The following is an 18,126-nucleotide window of genomic DNA, read 5'->3' as shown; positions in this document are numbered from 1 at the left end:
GCCTCTTGGGTTTCCTCACTACCTTCTCAAATAGGAGTTGATCATGATCATCTCCATATTCTCAACTTTTGTAAGGAGAACAACAACTACTGTAAGTGGCCAAACTCTAGGCATCGTTCTTTAGCTTGCCAGGTAGCAGGGACTTATCGATGCTCTTGTCTTATTTCTGCAGGCTGATGTTTGCAGCAGGGACAGACTATATAAATTAGAAACTAAACTGTTCACTCCACTGCCGCACTCTCACATCTAGTTCCAGAGATAATATCTCTTCAACACAAACATTGCTCAGATCTGTAGAGTATTTTGAGTCATCACAGTCCTGAAAACTGCTAGCAGGTCTACAAAGACTGTAGTTGCTGTCTACATTGCTTTTAGGACACGTTGTAAAAACTTGATTTTCACAAAGTAGATATTTTAGACATCATGCAGCTCAGACTGAAACACTTACATCAAGTAACCAGCAAGATGAATTGGAAACCCAAAGGCCCAGACCCATGTTGCTTCACAGACATGAGAAACATGATTTAGGGTATTCTTAGAAAACTTCCTCCAGCAAAGGTCCAGAACATCATAATGTTTAACTGGCATTATGATTCAGTTGAATATACTGTATATCGAAATAGTAGATGTTTCAACACCTGTGTGTAGCCAGCAACCGTCTGTTGTATATAATGCAGTAATATTTCAACAATGTTTATTTCAGTATTGAGCTCGATGGATTATAAATAAGTACTCTATTAAAAAGTAAATGCTCTTTTCTCATGTCAAGTGAAAATAAATAAGAATCCAAAAAAAGAAAACTTTTCTAAAAATGTGCACCTTAATAAAGTGCCAAAAATAACCAAACATATTAACAAAATTTCCCTTTTTCTTCTTTAGGTTAACACATTTTCACAGTCTCAACCAATGTTTTGGAAGCCTTTCTTGTGAGCTTTTGCTCGTCCTGCCAGGATTTTAATATGAGATATGACAAATTTTTGTTTTGGAACTGCCTGTCGGAAGAATGAATAGTTTTAATTACAAACTCAGTTTTGCTGTCTCATTTTCTCTTTATAGAGAATACCATGTTAAGACACTTTTCTTATTTTTTTCTGGTTCACTTCTCGCTGTCTTTTTATCCTTTCTCTCATCTGTCTACCGTCTGACTACTGACTACAGACAAAATGCTCAATTCACAGATTTGATTTCTGTGTGGTATCACGTGAGAAGATTTACAAGGCATGACATTTGTTTTTAGGTTTTCTGGGCTATTAAACCTTTGCTGCAAGGGCTATAGAAGTAATAGTAAATAGAAGTTTCACCCTATTTTCATAACATCAAATAACTAATTAGAAACAAAATCTATATTATCTTTATGTATACCAACTTTTATGAATGAGGACTAATTTCTCTCCCTTTTACCATCCACATTGTTCCTGTCACTGTGCATGCATCAATTGCAACTAATTAGGCAATAATTGTTTGGTTGCTGGTTGATTTGTAATATGAAGTGTTTTAATTGGTCTCTGTTTGCTGGATCGAGAAGTGTGTACAGACTTGCCTCCATGGTTAACTGACTGTCCTGTTGTTCAGTTTTCTGTGTGGAAATGTTTCAATCATCATCTAAGGACTCATCATTCGTAAACCAATTCTACATTTTAATAGGCTTTATTAACAGTAACAGTGCAATCTTCTATCTTATGCGCACCCACACACACACTCTCTCACAAAGGTATTACACATCAATGAAAAATAGGCCTTTGGGAATAAGAGGTTAGTTTAACGTTAGGTTTGACTGCTCCGCATAAAGCTAATCACTGTGATTATTATGCTGCTAGAATGGTGTGTGTGCATGTGCACGTGCGTGTCTGAGTATGAGTGGTAGCTGCTTCGCCTTTAACAGCTGAGGACATGGAAATGACCCCTGTGTGTGTGTGAGTGTTGTGTTATGCATTGTAGCTCAGCCAATGCCTAACAACCTCACTGGGAAATTAAAAACCGTAAATTCTGCTTAGCATTGATGGGAGCTCATCTCACACACACACACAAACACGCACGCATGCATGCACGCACGCACGCACACACACACACACACACACACACACACACACACAAACAGGTTAAGAGAAAACTACCACTGTAACCAAGCAATGGCTGGCAACTGTCAGCAGCCCAGCAAGAGAGGCACTACATGAAGAAACAGTCTATTCTTCAATTTCACATCGAAAAATACGTTCCAGAGATTCAGCCTTATACAATGTTTTCAACTCATCCTGTTACTGTTTGAGTACACCTTATGGGTGCCCTAGTTTACTGGATGTTGCCATTATTGTCAGTTTGATTGCACTTTTGCACTTAATAAGCAAGTGTAATTTTGAAGGCTATTATCAAGGTACTTGTACCGCAGTGATTGGTGGTGTTAGAGCTGCTTTGACTTTCAAAAAACACACTTTTTTTATTTTCAATTAAGAATTGTTAATTTGAATAAAGCTGTAAAGTGTTACAGTGTCATATCTAGAAGTGGCATCCAGCTAAGACGACTCCTAATACACCAACTAGAAGGATCAGTGAGGTAATGAAGATGTTTACACTACCAGCTAAAGGCTTCAAATAATTTTTAGAGCTGGTTAACATCGCTGCCCATGACTTAACCTCTGAAACATCATGTAGAAAAGTGTCCATCTCAGCACACCACTCTTTGGATTTGTTATAATTAGCTCCTTATAATCTGTCTATCAGACAGCCATGCTGCTTTTTCCTCTTGAGTTAATATCTTTGACAGTCCTGCTCCCATGCTAGCTAGCAGGTAATGCCCCACATATGCAATGACAGCAGGTGAGAGAGGCAGTGAAATATTTTAACAATTTAATTACACTAAGTGGGTGAGTGTTGTCCTGCAGTCTTGGCTACAATATAACCTGAAGCTAATCAGTCTGCAACAATACACAAGTTGAATTGAAAGGTTAATTCTACACCTTTTAACTAGTAGTTTGATAAACTGTTGACTAGGTCTTCTAATGGTTGAAGGTCCCAGGACAAGCAAATCTGTAGACCCTATATGTCAATATACCAGTGTCATTGCACTCAAATTTTTCTCATTTTTCTAGTTTTGATATTAACAAAAGCTGAACCTTCCTCAGATGAAGGCCTCTTCAGACGGACAGGATGAGGAGGATGATGATGACGATGATGACTTCGATGAGGTTCCAGAGAAAGAGGGATATGAGCCACACATTCCAGAGCATCTAAGAAGCGAGTATGGTGAGTCCAACTGCACAAACATTTGTTTGTTACCTCAATCCTACAAACATATTCATATGTGGTGCAAGTCAATGTACAAAAAGGCCTGGTGCCACCCAATACTTTCAAATTTCAAACATAGAAACACACACACACACAATCTCTCATATGAGTGAAATATATTTCTCCTTTTCAAATTAAAAGTACATTATAAGTCATTTCAAATTGGGAATCTAAATACCTAACGCAAAAACAAAGCACAGGCCAAACATTTGTATGATTACCTTCATAGGTTGATGTTACAGTGGAGTGATAGCCACTAATACAAAGTACTTGGTGAGACTGACATGACCATAACTGCTTCCTGAGCCTAGCCAGGCTAAAAGGAGTGAGTAGTGACCTGGCCTAGTCTCACATACTGGGTTCTGATGGTAAAGTGTGTGTTTTTGATTTGAATGCAGCAGTGACTTTTAATGGAGACAGATAACTTATTTTTCACAAGCATTTTCCCTGTGTACCTTTGACATCCATTTTACCTCTACACAGAGTCATCACTAGCTACATAGGAGTAACTGTTAAAGTATTGGTCCTTCTTGCATCGTGGTTTCATTGGAGTCGTATGGATCGTGTTTAGCCTCCAGGCATCACAGTAGGTTAAAGGTTAAATGCTCAGGTCTTTAACCAACTGCTCATTTTATTGCTGTATCAGCTACATAGCAACATGTTTTTTCTAAATATTAGATGGAATTTGAATGCTGTTAATATAATTATCAGTGAACATGTGAAGGCTCTAGGCAATTGTTAACGCCAACTCTGTGACAATGTTGCTCTGTCAGCCATATTCAAACCTCTCGCCATCCCTTGTATAGATTTATATGTGGATTCATATGTGTTTAAGTGAGTGTCTGTATTTATGTGTTTGTTAATGACGCCATACCAGAACATGTTGACAGTGCCGTTATTGCGAGGTCAGGCATGTTGTTGTGGTTGTATGTTGGCCTCTGACCTCTGCTCTGTACTCCCCTCCGGAGTCGTTACATTCACACTGAGCCTCTTCCTTACCTGTGAGGCCGTCCCTCTCTCCTCCCATGCCCGCCATTACTAATCAATTAGACACAAAAGTAATTAGATTGTATCTGATGGGTCCAAACCAGCTGTGTGTGTGTCAGGGTGATTAGTGGGCTAGATCATTACGATCTGCAGAGGCCATACCAAATTAACAATGCAACCTCTTTAATGAGCCCCTATTAGCCCCGCACACAGATTTGACCACCTCACGCACACACACATGCACATTGTGACACACACGCACATGCACACGCACTCACACACACCTGCCATCTCTTCTGAATTTTAAAGGAATCCTGACAGTTATTTCAAAAAAACATGATTTTGTGCTGCAAATTAGGAAACCTTTTCTGCTTATTCCTCTACGATATATTTTTACTGGAGTAGACGTATACTGCTCTGCACTGGAGCGTTGAGAAAAATGATGTGACACTTGTCTCACACTTAACACTTGTTCTTTGCGAACACAGTATTCATATGTAGCTTTAGCTGGAGCAGACAAACCTCAGGTGTATTTGGTGTGTTTAATCTGTATATTCACGCTATTCATCTGATTACCAGAACCGAAGGAATAATTGAGAGTTAAAAATGTCTCATCATGGAGCTTTATGTCCTCCTCTGACTATTCAACCCAGCCAGTGGTTCAAATCTTATTCTAGTTACTCTTTTGTCTTCCTTTCTCTCCTTTCCCCTGTTGATACCTTGAAAAACATGTAACATGTGTTTTCAAGATGTTTTAAGATGTTGATAAGTGAAGTCAGAGCGGAATGGTCAGATGGCTTGGAGCTGAAAGAAGCTACAGTAATTCAGATAAACACTCTTTAGAACTGTGTTATGCAAAGAAACATCTCAGAAAGACCAACAATTCAAACACAAAAATGGATGGTCTACAACATCAGAGACAGGTTCCACTCCTGTCAGCAAAGAAAATAAATCTGAGGCTGCAGTGACACAGACTGACAGCACATAATCTTGATTTCTGTTGAGGCTGCAGATGGTAGAGTCACAATATGGAATCAATAGCATTATACCATTGACCTGAGCAGCCTAATGTCAACACTCCATGCTGTTGCTGGTTGTGTGATGTTAAATGTTTCCTTGAATCACTCTGGGCCCTTAATACCAATCAATCATATTCTGAATGCCACAGTCTATATGAGTAGTGTGGTTGATCATGTTCGTCCATTCATGGTCACAGTTCCATGAACTTCAGTGACCTCCACAATCATCAGATGTGTATCCAGTAGATTATTTGTGATGTGGTAGATCAGGAGATTGGCAGCATGAATGTGCACCTGACAAATCTACAGAAATGGTGTTTCTAATAAAGTGCTCAGAGTGTACAGCTGTACTCCGCTCTCACCTTCTTCCTCCCCTCTGTGCTGTTTTGTCATCCTGATTATCAGTCCTCTTATCCCTCTCTCTGCTGTCAGGACACTATCTCCCTCTCAAATTAACATTTTAATTACAGGCCCTCCTTAACCCAAGAAAATCAATACTTCTTTCCGCTTTCCACTGGCTTCTATTTCTCTCCCCTTCTCTTCTCTCTTTTGTCATCTTCTCTTTTTTTGCTGCTATTTTGTCTGGTTTGTTTGAAAAGATGTAAGAAGCAGATTGAGACGGTATTTGAAACCAGCTGGCAGAATTATTCTGTTATTCTATCCATCCGAGACACACATATTTTGTGACAGTGTAGTGTGTACACTAGAGTTTGTCATTTGCCATAAAGGCAAGAAAATCTTTAACAAATATGTATTTTTTTAAACCCTAGCATCCACAAAATCCTTTGTGACATTGACAGACTTGTATCAGCAGATCTCTAGTTATTTTTATGTGAATTCGAAACAAGCCCTGCATTTGACACAGACAGTATTTTTATAGAATCAAGTTTTTCTTTCCACATTTATATTTTTCCACAACTTTATCAGTTGGGTTCAGACAGAAATCAGCAAGTTTGTCTTTTGTATATTTTAATACATTTATTGAAATCAAATTGTCCTTTCTATACTCTTTAAACATAGTTTAACAACTGTCCACCGGTGAATCTGTTGGTGCACTGTGGCAGTGGTCGACTCTTTGAAGTGTCCAGATCAGCCCTAATAATGTGTGGGATCAGCATGTTGGCAGATCTCAGCTTACTGCATCCCTCTGATCTCACCTGCAGCACAAGTGCATGGCTTTTTGTGTTTAAGTCTGGATCAATCCCCTGAGACCTTGGTGTTTGAACAGACACACACAGGCGCATACACAAAATCAGCAGTAAGCGTTTGCACTAAAAAAAGTATCACTTACATATGTGTCTGTTAAAAGAGAATAGGTCCGCCGGGCTGAAATAAAATTACAATGTTTATAAATCACAAATACATATATATTTGCTCAATACTTGAAAATGAACAAAGAAAACTTGTTTTTGAAGATAAACATTACAACTTTTAAGAAAGGAGAATGTCATACAGGCATCAGTGTTGTAAAGTGTATGTTAAAGACAGACATAAAATCAACCTAATCTGAAGTGAAGGCCACGTGGAAGACTCCTAGGATGGCAGCCTTTGTATAACATCAGGCCCTCTTCGATCAAACCATCAACCCTCTGGTTAGTGGACAACCCTCTCTATCACCTGAGCCACAGCCACTCCATTTGAGCTACAATCCATTCAGCAACTTTGTTACAGAGCCACATTTTTCTTTGCCTACGTGATCACACAACTCTCAATATGAGGAAGAGGATAAGACTCATCCATTGTCATAATAATTTGTCAAAAACTGTGTGGTCTAAAGGCTTATTCTGGCTTACTAACTTAATAATAATAATAATAATAATACACTTTATTTATATAGAAGCTTTCCAAAAAAAGGTTTACAAGGTGCTTTACATGATTAAAACATTAAGAAAGCAAAATAGATAAATATCTGAATAAAACCAGGAGGGGGAAGGCTAGTCTATAAAGTGCGTTTTAAGAAGGGACTTTAAAAATGTGATACATTTCACCATCCTAATCTCAGGCAGGTTATTCCAAAGTGGGGGGGCATGAATGGCAAATGCTCACCTTTAGATATAAGCCTGAACTATGGAACAACCAGGGGGCAGAATTTGATGATCTCGCGGCTAGTGACATTTTATGTGGTTGTTGCAATTGAGCATGTCACGGGTCTCTCCCACAGCCAGAGACAAAGGTGTCACTTTTCAGCATTTTTTATTAATAATGACACGAGTACCCATAAATTTAACTTAACATGAACAACTAGCTTTTCAGCTCAGTCTCAGTCTTTGTGACAAAGTCCTCTGTGAACTTCGCTCATGTCTTGTCTCTCTGTGACTGACACAGTCCTTGTGTGTCTTGGTTCTCAGTGTCTCCCTGAGGGAGTGCCGCTGCTGCCTTTTCAACCTGAGAATCAATTGGTTTAACAGCTCTCAACTGCGCTGATTAATCCTCTGGTAAAGGTTAGGGTGTTTTCCCAGCCACCTCCAAAAAGTAGTTAAAACATCAGCTATGTAGCTTGGAGCCAGACCATTCAGGGCTTTAAAAGTGATAAGCAAAATGTTTAATACCACTCTTAATCTAATGGGGAGCCAGTACAAAGATGCAAGAATGTGTGTGATATGTTTGTGTTTTCGGCTATCTGTAAAAATTCTGGCTACTGCATTTTTTATGAGCTGAAGTGATGAGAGAGATTTTGTAATGCAGAGAGAGAAAAGAGAGTTGCAATATTCTCACCATGTTGATATAAATGCATGAAGGACGGTTTCTAGAGAGAAAAGGCTGTATAATTTTCCCGCCAATTGGTTTAGGGTCAAAAGAGGGTCTGTTTATCTTATTAAATTTTGATCATATTTTCTCCTTGTCTTTGTTGTTAGGTTTGGATCCCACTCCTTCCACCTCAGCAGCACCTGTCACAGCAAAACTTCCTGCTAAGAGACCTTCAGCTCCAGCCCCTCATTCTTCCTCACACTCGTCTAACTTCAGGCGTATGAAGCGTCTCACAGAAGAGGAGCAGGATCCAACTTGTGCAGCTGCCACGGTGCGCCTCCTAAGACAGAGCCTTCCTCTTTCTGTGGAGCCCAGGTGACAAATCCTTGTGCTGACCTCATAACTTAACATTTCCACTTTCTTTAACCTCCTCTTGGACACCCCTGGGTCTATTTTCTCTCATCCTCCATTACCTCTACCTACCATATTTTCCTGTTCTACACCCTTTTCCCCTTCTTTCCATCAGCCTCAGTGTGTACCTGCAGTCACCATCACTAATTAGCACACAGGGCCAGCTTCAAACTTTCCTTCCCTCTTACCTCAGATATAAGGGCATGAGCTTTGGTTAATTACACTGTAGCTGTTAGTCTATATAAATTTGTTATTATTAAAGCATTATACTTGCTTTGTGCAAGTACACTTATAATACACAATGAGCTCAACTTCATGTCAATGAAATAAGCAGCCTGGGCAGAAATATGGAAAATGCATATTTGCACATTGCAATTTGGTGCACATTTAAAATGTGATTTACATTGTCATATAAAGTGCATTTAAATAAACATTTTTATTTTACTTGACAAGTAAGAGAGGAAATGCAAGTAATGTGACTTGCATTTCCAGGGACTTGTATTTTAAGGGACACCTCAGCGGATGATGTTTATGTTCATTGTTTCATGTCCAGCAAGGTTAGAGTTTACAACAATTCTTTGATAAATGTATATCCAGTTTAGGCTCGGCTAAACAAATAAAATTGATAACCATGCAGTTTGGGCCACAGTGAGTTTAACATTTAATTGATAGTAGTAATAGATCATTGAAAGCAGGCATGTTTGTGTGTAATTTTAGATTGCTAATGATTTGAAATTTGTCAAAGTAAATTTCATTATAGACATTGATATGCAAACACAAGCACTAACCTAACATGGCTATGTTATGTTGTATATTTTGAATGGCTAATCCTAAACCTGTTCATAGCCCTGACATCTAATACATGGATAGAGATTAACCTGTTTCTCAAATGATGCTGCCCAAACTACACTGGCCTCTGTCAGCAGACATTATCTTGGGTCCCAAGGGCCCAGCATCTAATGACCAGGCTAATTAGGTCAAGCTGAGCCCCCTGGAACCTAATCATGTTCCAGCAGGCAACAGTCTTTTTGATCACGTATTTTCGTAAGTCAATTAGAAAACTAGTGGTAGAGATGTGTGTCTGCACAGAGCAATGCTGTTATCTGATTAAAACCTCAAATAAATAATTACAGAGGATAACATCAGTTTGTAGTTCAAGCAGTGAAGTCTGTATTTAATGGCTGCTCTGTTATACTGTTACTCTTTTAAATTAAACACATACACAAGCTCCATTTGATTACAAACACTCTTCCGGTCCTTTTTCAAGCCATTATGTGAAATGTTCTGGCTACCTTCAGCTGCACTTACAATATTTTGAAGTTTCTGTATGAAGCTAGTTTAACTCTCCCTCCACTCGCCTTCCCAAAGCAGCATCAGCTCACCAGGTCCCAAATCATCTCGGTCCAGCTCAGACCAGAAGGCTTTGGATGCTCCTGTGGTTCCATTTGGTTTGGACCTGTACTACTGGGGACAGGAGCAGCCCAATGCTGGCAAGATCATCAAGTAATGAAACAACTCACATGGATCATATCACTGATAGATACAAAGGTTGCCCTACATGACTCTGCCTATCATTGACCTGTTTAATTATTATCTAAAGACATACATTTTTAGGAATGTTGAACTATTCTCTATAATTTTTATTCCTGAGTTTTTTTTGTGAATGAATGTAAGTTCATGTTGAAACAGAAGAAATTTTATGTCTGCGATGAAATTCCCTCAAAATTTCCACCACGTCTACTCTCATAGAATATGATAATAAACCCAGCCTTAGGAAACTACATTTAACCCCTTTCCTTCTGCATATACTGTCAGCTTGTCGGTCAGTTTTAAACAGTGTGCTATCCAGTGGATGTTTAATACAAAATATTACATTTTTATACTCTTACAGTTAGTTTCATAATTTTTACATTTTATTGCAGATACTGGCAGCTATGTGTTTTTTGGGATCCAATGTTTTTTCTTTGTGCAGATCTGCTTCTCAGCATCAGTTCTGGGTGCCCATTGACGTGGAGGAAGAGGTGGAAAATGAGCAGTTACTGGAAGAGAGCAAGAGCAGATACATCTCCTTCCCTGGAATCTTCACTCCTGTCAGTCATTACTGTAGTGCTCCACTGGGTAATGGAAAGCTGTGTCAGAGGCAGGACCGGCTCAAGGTATCAGGTCAAACACACATTTACATCTGTTTCTGTTTCCTCTAATGGCAACAGTATATGTTTGAGCTAGGACTGTGCTTCTTCTAGTGTCCTTTCCATGGCCGGATCATTCCTCGAGACCAGGTCGGTCGACCCTGTAGGCGAGAGGACCAAGTGAGGGAGGAGCAGGAGGAGAGGAGGAAGAGGACAGAGCAGCCTGGTGAGAAATGACACACACATACACACTCACACATACAGTAAGTATTAGTGAGCTCTGGAAAATGTAAAACACTGAAATTATGTAAACTGCCTCCACAGCACCCACACCAACTTCTCCTTCATTGCAAGGGGGGAATGGGAGGGGCTTGAAAACATAATGGTCAAATGACCACAAATATGTTCCGTTGCCTAGATACAGGGGGTGTCTCACATTACCCGATGTCCCACATTACCCCGCTCTCCCCTATTCTGGATTTCAGTTGTGAATAAACTTATGAATAAACTAATGCTTTCAAGGTCAAACATTTATTTTCATACTTACTTACTCATTCACATCAGTATTTTGTATTAATCAAGGTCCAATAACTAGCTTTTTCCAGAGCTTACAACTTTTTGTACGATTAACATCTATCTACTATTTCCAGAAATCTCTGTGGAATGCATAACTCGGAAACCGTTCATCTTATCAGTTTTACTCTTGCAATGTGTATAGTTAAGGGCCCATAGAAGTGCAGTGTTGAATTTGGTGCAATGTGGACCTGTGATATATTCAATATCAATAAGATTGGAATGATAGCAGTCAGTGTGGGTGAAGCAGTGTGAAAACTGAGTGAAACATTACTTTATTTCCACCCTAACCCAGAAATAAGCAAATGTCAGTCTAAAAAAAAATATATTCAGACAGCCAGGGTTAGTGTTTTCACAAACCTAAGAAACCAAATCTGTCATAAGTGGATAATTGGGTCAGGTAGTGACATTGGTTTCGTGGCATTGGCTGTTTTGCTGCTGGTCTAAATGCTCAGATCAGTTTGTGAGTAAGTGGCTAGGTCGATGATATATTTTTATTTTTGTGAACTAGTGGTATTGTCTTTCACAGCTTAGTGTGTGTCCCGTCTGAAATGACACAAACAATAAGAGTTTGTAAAGGAAATGACAGATGAAGTATTCTTTGTGTTCTGTCATACATTGTGTGTGTGTGTGTGTGTGTGTGTGTGTGTGTGTGTGTGTGTGTGTGTGTGTGTGTGTGTGTGTGTGTGTGTGTGTGTGTGTGTGTGTGTGTGTGTGTGTGTGTGTGTGTGTGTGTGTGTGTGTGTGTGTGTGTGTGTGTGTGTGTGTCCGTGTCCGTGTCCGTGTCCGGTGTGTGTGTGTGTGTGTGTGTGTGTGTGTGTGTGTGTGTGTGCGCGCGCGCAAGTAAGAGTCTCTAGCCTGCAAGATGTCCACTAGCTGCCCGCAGTGTCTCGTTAACTGACAATGTGTTGGTGTGGAGTGGGGGGTAGCTGAGTCCAGTGAGTTGTGAAATAGCGTCTTTTGTTACAAACAACACTATTGATCCATGAGTCAATCTCACATCTAGTCTCTCTCTCACCTCCACGCACACGCACACACACACAAGGGGGACAGTGGCCTGAGTGAGTTGATGGATGTTTGGCCTCAGAGCCCTCTACCTATTTGGTCTCACATTCACCAGTCAGGACATTGTGCAGGTCAGCTGACACCAGTTACCATCGTAACAGATTAGGAGACAACATTTGTAATTTATATACATGTATGAAATATACATATATAAAATATATTTTGTAAATATATTTAACTGTTGACAATAAACCAAATTCAAAGGAAATTGGCAATACTTAAAGGGGACATAATATGCCCATTTTACCACAGTTGATATGGTTCCCTTGGGTCTTAATGAAATGTTTGTAATATTTTGGTCAAGATACCGCAAGGATCATTTAAAACAGCACCCTTTTTACCCTGTCTAATACAGCCCTCCTCAGATTGACCTGTTTTGAGTGCCCCGCCCCCCTCACCCCCGGTGAGCAGCCAGGCTCATCTGGGGTGAGGGGGGCGGGGCACTCAAAACAGGTCAATACAAGTGGTCATACGTGTTGCGTGTCTTGCGTGCATGCATGCGTGCGTGCGTACAACCCTACTATAATTCGGCCTTTAGATCAAGATCTTTGCAAGGGCAGCTCACTGGGAGCATTGGATTCTCCCTGCGGTGTAGCCGGGGAAGCGGCTGTGACACGGTGCTATTGGGGTCGTCCAAGGCAGCGGCGGATCTGCTGATGTGATGACATAGCAGCTGGGATCAGCTAACATCGCTGCCTCGGACAGCCCAGATCGCGCCGCGTCACCGCCGCTCCCCCCGTCACTTTTGCCGCGTGTTAACTCATTGCTTTCCTTGAGCCGGCTACACCTCAGGGAAGTCTCCAATGCTCCCAGTGAGCTGCCCTCGCGTAGTGTGGTAGCAACAGCGAGCTAACGCTAGCCGCTGCTACCCCTCAGACATCTAAGTGGCCGCATAAACATGTCGACCGTCGAGGGACGGAGACCCCAGGGACACTAAATGCTTTCCTTAGGGTCGGCTGTTGCTGAGGGGTAGAGTGGTCGTCCTCCAACCTGAAGGTCGGTGGATCGATCCCCAGTCTGACCCATCTGCATGCCGAAGTGTCCTTGGGCAAGATGCTGAACCCTGAATGGCCCCCCATAGAATAACAAAGTGCTGCGATTATGTGCAGTGTGTGAATGGGTAAATGTAAAACTGTACTGTAAAACGCTTTGAGTGGTAATCAAGACTAGAAAAGCGCTAAAGAACAGCAATTGAGAATTTGTGTCATTCATAATCCGATTAGTCGATTAATCGTTTCAATAATCGCAGGAGTTGTTTTTTCCAGAGTTTTTGGGAGGGTAGACATGCCAGATACCCGAATTAACGTGAGGAGCACTACAAAGGTGGAATTTTCATAATATGTCCCCTTTAAAGGATGGAAAATATCACCGACTTGTTATTTAAGGAGTCCCAGAAAATATCCTTACCATGGAGTGTCAAGGTAACAGGTGTAACCTCTGTCCCGGTTCAAAGATGCTCTCTGGTGTTAAATGTGTCTGTTCTCCTTGGTCTCTCTCCAGCTGTCCCTGGTGGATGACCTTTGACCCCATCCAATCCTTTCTCATTGTTTAAATTCACTCTGTTCTTCCTCCTACACATGAGTCTGAAAAACACATTCACAGCCAGTACTGTTATTTATACCAGCTACAAGGCACAAGTCAACACAGACATCTCTTAGCAGAGGATAGCAACGTGGGGGTACGTAGCTGGAGATTGAATGTATGAAGGGGTACAGGCCTGTAGAAACTTGTGGAACCAGTGTCTTTATACAATAGTATGAAAGTGTGTGTGTGTGTGTGTGTTCCTGTACCTATCCCTTGTGAGGACTATTTAAGGGAAAGACAATAAGGACATTATGGCCTTTCGTAAATTTTTAAAGAACTGTTTGAGGGTTAATACTTTGTTTTAGGGTAAGGGTCAGAATTAGGTTTCAGAATTTAGGCGTTAAGATTAGGTTTAGGGGCTATGGAATGCATTTTGTTAATGAGTGTCCTCACTAACACTACTTGGGTGGCTGTTGCTGAGGGGCAGTTCGATCCTCAGTCGTCCCCATCTGCATGCCGAAGTGTCTTTGGGCAAGATGCTGTATGAATGTGTGTGTGAATGGGTGAATGTAAAACTGTACTTTAAGGAGCTTTGAGTGGTCATCAAGACCAGAAAACGCTATATAAATACAAAACCATTTGACCATTTACTAAGAGAGGTGTGTGCGTGTGTGTCTCAGTGTGTGTGTGTGAGAGAATGTCTTTATTGTCTGCTTGTGAAGGTTTGCATCAGAGTTCATGCAGGTGACAGTGATTTGCAGGGAATGATGTTCCACTACGCTGTGCTTCTCTGGATTCATTCTCTCTCCATCTCACATGTGCACACACACACATACATACACTGTCCCTGTGCTTAGTGGTGCGTAGCTGAACGACTGAACAAACCTAAAAACCCCAAATGCTTTTGTGTGTGTGTGTGCATGCATGTTTGTGTGTTTATCCAGGAAGTAGCCAGGCCATAAACACACACACACACACGCACACACACACACACACACAGAACCCAGCTGTAAAGGCTAAAAGCTGTTGACGGAGTGAAGAGCCCTGCTGTAACATGGATTAAATTCAAAAGACTGTCTTTCTCTCATGGGCATCTCTTCTTCCTCGTCCTCTGTCTCTGTCTCTCTCTCTGTGTCTCTCTCGCTCTCTCTCTCTGTCTCTCTCGCTCTCTCGCTCTCTGACACACACACTATGTAAATGCAGCTGCTCTCCTTTAAGCAGTAATGATTCTCTTAAATACACCAGCTGCTTTTCAATTACTGCTTGTGTGTGTGTGTGTGTGTGTGTGTGTGTGTGTGTGTGTGTGTGTGTGTGTGTGTGTGTGTGTGTGTGTGTGTGTGTGTGTGTGTGTGTGTGTGTGTGTGTGTGTGTGTGTGTGTGTGTGTGTGTGTGTGTGTGTGTGTGTGTGTGTGTGTGTGTGTGTCATGTAATGAGGGATATTTGAAGGTCCATTCAGACCCAGGGTCATAGGGGCTGATTAATAACCCCACACCCACAGTGATCTGGGGTCAGTGTTTTGACAGAGCAGAGAGCCCAGCTTTAATCCCGTCACAATCACAGTGTAATTACTTTGCATTACTGCAGGTTTATCTCTAATTCAAGCAAACGTCATTAAGTAGAAGTGTCTCTTCGTTTAGAACATCATTACTCTGCATTACAGCCCCTTTTACTTTATCACCCAGAATTATGACATTACACTTTCATTAACACCAGAATTGGATCCAAATGGCTCTGTACAACACACTGTTTACTACCTTTGGTGTGCAAAACTGGGCAGTATGAGCTTATCAGCTGCAATTACTTCATTACACTTTTCAGTCAAATCACTTGTTGTGAACGTTTGAGTCTGTAATTGCAGCAGATAGAGAGTAGTTGTTTAATGAAGGATTTAACTATGTGCAGATGATGTGAACCTACACAAAGACTTAGTTCAATCACTGCTGGTAAGTTTTTTTTATTCTGTGCGTCAGTCTCAAGTGTAATTTTGTCACAAATTTACAATTATCCTGTGCTCATTCTGACCAATGTCACGTAAATAAATGGTACCATTAACATGATAATGTTTCATTAGCTTACCTTTTAAAAATGGCAGAATAATTGTGGTTTGTCCCGGCTCTGCTGTCACTGCTCAATGTCCATTTTTGTCTCCAAAGGAGATGTCGACTGTGTCACACAGTGCCACACAGTGCTTCTATATCTAGCTCTCCTCTCTGTTTGGGACTCATTGACAGGCAGGGCTAGAAGAGCTAGTTATGTACCTGACCTTCAAATTAGTTGATGACCCGCTCGACATCCTGAGCTTGTCAGGCGTGTTGGTTTATCCTAAATATGAGAAGATGAGCCGAACTCGGTTTGTTCAATCAAGTATTTATTTAGAAAGCAGTGAAAGGTATCAATCAGCAAAGCAATGGGCATCCAACAATTAGCATCAGAACACAAGACCCATCAGAACGCATCAAACAGCCGGCACCTGTCTATTTTATAACAGTAGATCTTGGTTCTTCCTCCTCGAAAGTGCGCAGGCGTAGGCCATCCTCTTGGTATTGGAATAAGGAAGTGACAAGGAGCCACTCCCAAGACCTTGACACAGCTGATGGCATGTGGGCCAATGGTGTTGACAATTGGAGAAAAGATTATTATTGCTATATAAAAACAATATTCTGTTTGTACAGACATTCCAAACAATTTAACCAAAACAACGAAACACAACTATAACGCAGACACATTCTAATTTTCAAGATTACACACTAGGAAGGAAAAGGTTATTTATTAATCATTTGTATAGAAGGCATTATATCTGACTCAAACTGCTTCTATCTTTATTCATTTAGAGTTGAGTCAGACACAGAATATAGCTAAAATATTGAAATCCTAACAAGCTACAACAGGTAACATTAGCAAACATTACTGGAAGAAACAGATTGTTGTTGCAAGAGATGCCCGTCAATACAAGCACACAAGTACATATAGATCAAAGCAGGATGTGGTTTTCCGTATTGGTTTTCTCCGAAGTCTTTAAGTTTTTCTGTCCTTCATAAGAAAAATCAGTCTGAGCAAAATAGGTTTTGTTACCCTTACCTTAACCATCACAAGTACATGCCCATCTTAACTATTATCTTTCATTTGTTTCTTTGGTTCTATGAAAATTGTAAAACATTTTGTTGAAACTTCTATTTTCAATCACAACTTTTTATCACAGACAATTTAAGTGTTTAAGAACCGGAATAATGTTTCTTTATCTGCTGTAGACTGGCGTGATGCAGAGCTGATGCGAGACATTGAGGCAGCAACAGGAGAAAACCTGGGTTCGGACAGAGTGGGTAAAAAAGGGAAGGGGAAGAAGAAGAAGTTTCCCAACCTCAGTGATCTGAAGCAGAGCGCCAACACAACCCGTTCCAGACTGGAGAAAAAAGTCTTCAACAAGTATGTACTGAAACCTCCTGTTGTAGCAGTGCTATAAAAGCAACCACTATTAGGTTAGTTTGCCATCATGTTGTTGACGAGTCTATCGATGATCACATTGTGGGCAGAGGCAAGAAACCTGTTTAACATTTATAGGTCATAAATGCAAGGATCCGGTGATAAAGTGTCTTTTATATTATAAATGACTATGGTTCAGGTCACATGTTCAAACGAGGTGTAATTGGAGTGAAGGTTGAACTGAGTCGTGTTTGTTGTTTTTTAATGTAGTGTTATGGTGTGTAACTTTATTTTCGCTCATTTGTTTTCTTTTTCACCTCCCATCTTGCGCTCCTGCCCTCGTTCTGTCCGTCCCTCCAGGAGCAGCATGCGGAGAGTGGCTCAGGTGATGAGTAAAGCTGACGGAAGAAAACATGACAAGTTCTCCAACCAGTTCAACTATGCTCTCAACTGACCTCCTGTCAGTGTCTAAGGCCTCTGACAAGGACTGAGGAGTGCTTCTCATTGATTCTGTTTGTACTGATCCATAAGGAATATCTTAATTGTTGATGTGAAAATGCTGTATATGAATCTAGTTACCAGATAAATAATTCAATTAGTGTTTAAAATATTAAACACTATTTGAACACAACAGTGCAGTTGGAATGATTTGACTTGTGTCTCAACTTTTTAGGGAAAGGTAATTTGATCATTAATCAAATGTATTATTGCATATTTATGATGTGCCGTTCCTGCCACATTCTTTTAATAGTTTTATAGTTTTAATGCCAAATCCAATTTTCATTTTGTACAACTGAAATGATTTGTGTTTTGGGGGAATAAGCCATGCAATACACTCCCTTCCCTCAGCTTTATGTGTTTGTGTCCTTGTATTGTCCTCTACTTTGAAAAGGTTAATTTGTATCAGGATTTCCATAAAATGGATGTCTTTAATAGGCTTAAATTGAGGTCAAACATACTTAGGGTGATTTTTGCTTTTTTAGCAAAGTTTATTGAATACACCAAAAGGATGTATCACTCTATGGAGG

General features: G+C 40.5%; 1 protein-coding gene across 2 annotated transcripts in view; it reads left to right on the top strand.

The window, feature by feature from the left end:
• The window catches only part of uvssa (UV-stimulated scaffold protein A), a 36,827-nt gene extending 18,880 nt beyond the window's left edge, over positions 1-17,947 (top strand). The window contains exons 9-15 of one of the 2 annotated variants that reach the window (XM_062393397.1): positions 3,120-3,240; positions 8,144-8,351; positions 9,759-9,890; positions 10,360-10,543; positions 10,631-10,742; positions 16,927-17,101; positions 17,459-17,947. In XM_062393397.1, the coding sequence (XP_062249381.1) occupies positions 3,120-3,240; positions 8,144-8,351; positions 9,759-9,890; positions 10,360-10,543; positions 10,631-10,742; positions 16,927-17,101; positions 17,459-17,552 (1,026 nt within the window). In that variant the 3' untranslated portion in view covers positions 17,553-17,947. Of the gene's footprint in view, positions 1-3,119; positions 3,241-8,143; positions 8,352-9,755; positions 9,891-10,359; positions 10,544-10,630; positions 10,743-16,926; positions 17,102-17,458 lie in introns of both variants that reach the window. The other variant, XM_062393396.1, reaches the window with a different exon arrangement.
• Positions 17,948-18,126: the final 179 nt, after the last annotated feature.

Source organism: Platichthys flesus, chromosome 8 (assembly GCF_949316205.1).
Source record: "Platichthys flesus chromosome 8, fPlaFle2.1, whole genome shotgun sequence".
Classification (NCBI taxonomy): domain Eukaryota; kingdom Metazoa; phylum Chordata; class Actinopteri; order Pleuronectiformes; family Pleuronectidae; genus Platichthys; species Platichthys flesus.
The sequence above is the reverse complement of the archived record's forward strand: the minus strand, read 5'-3'. Positions and strand labels throughout refer to the sequence as shown.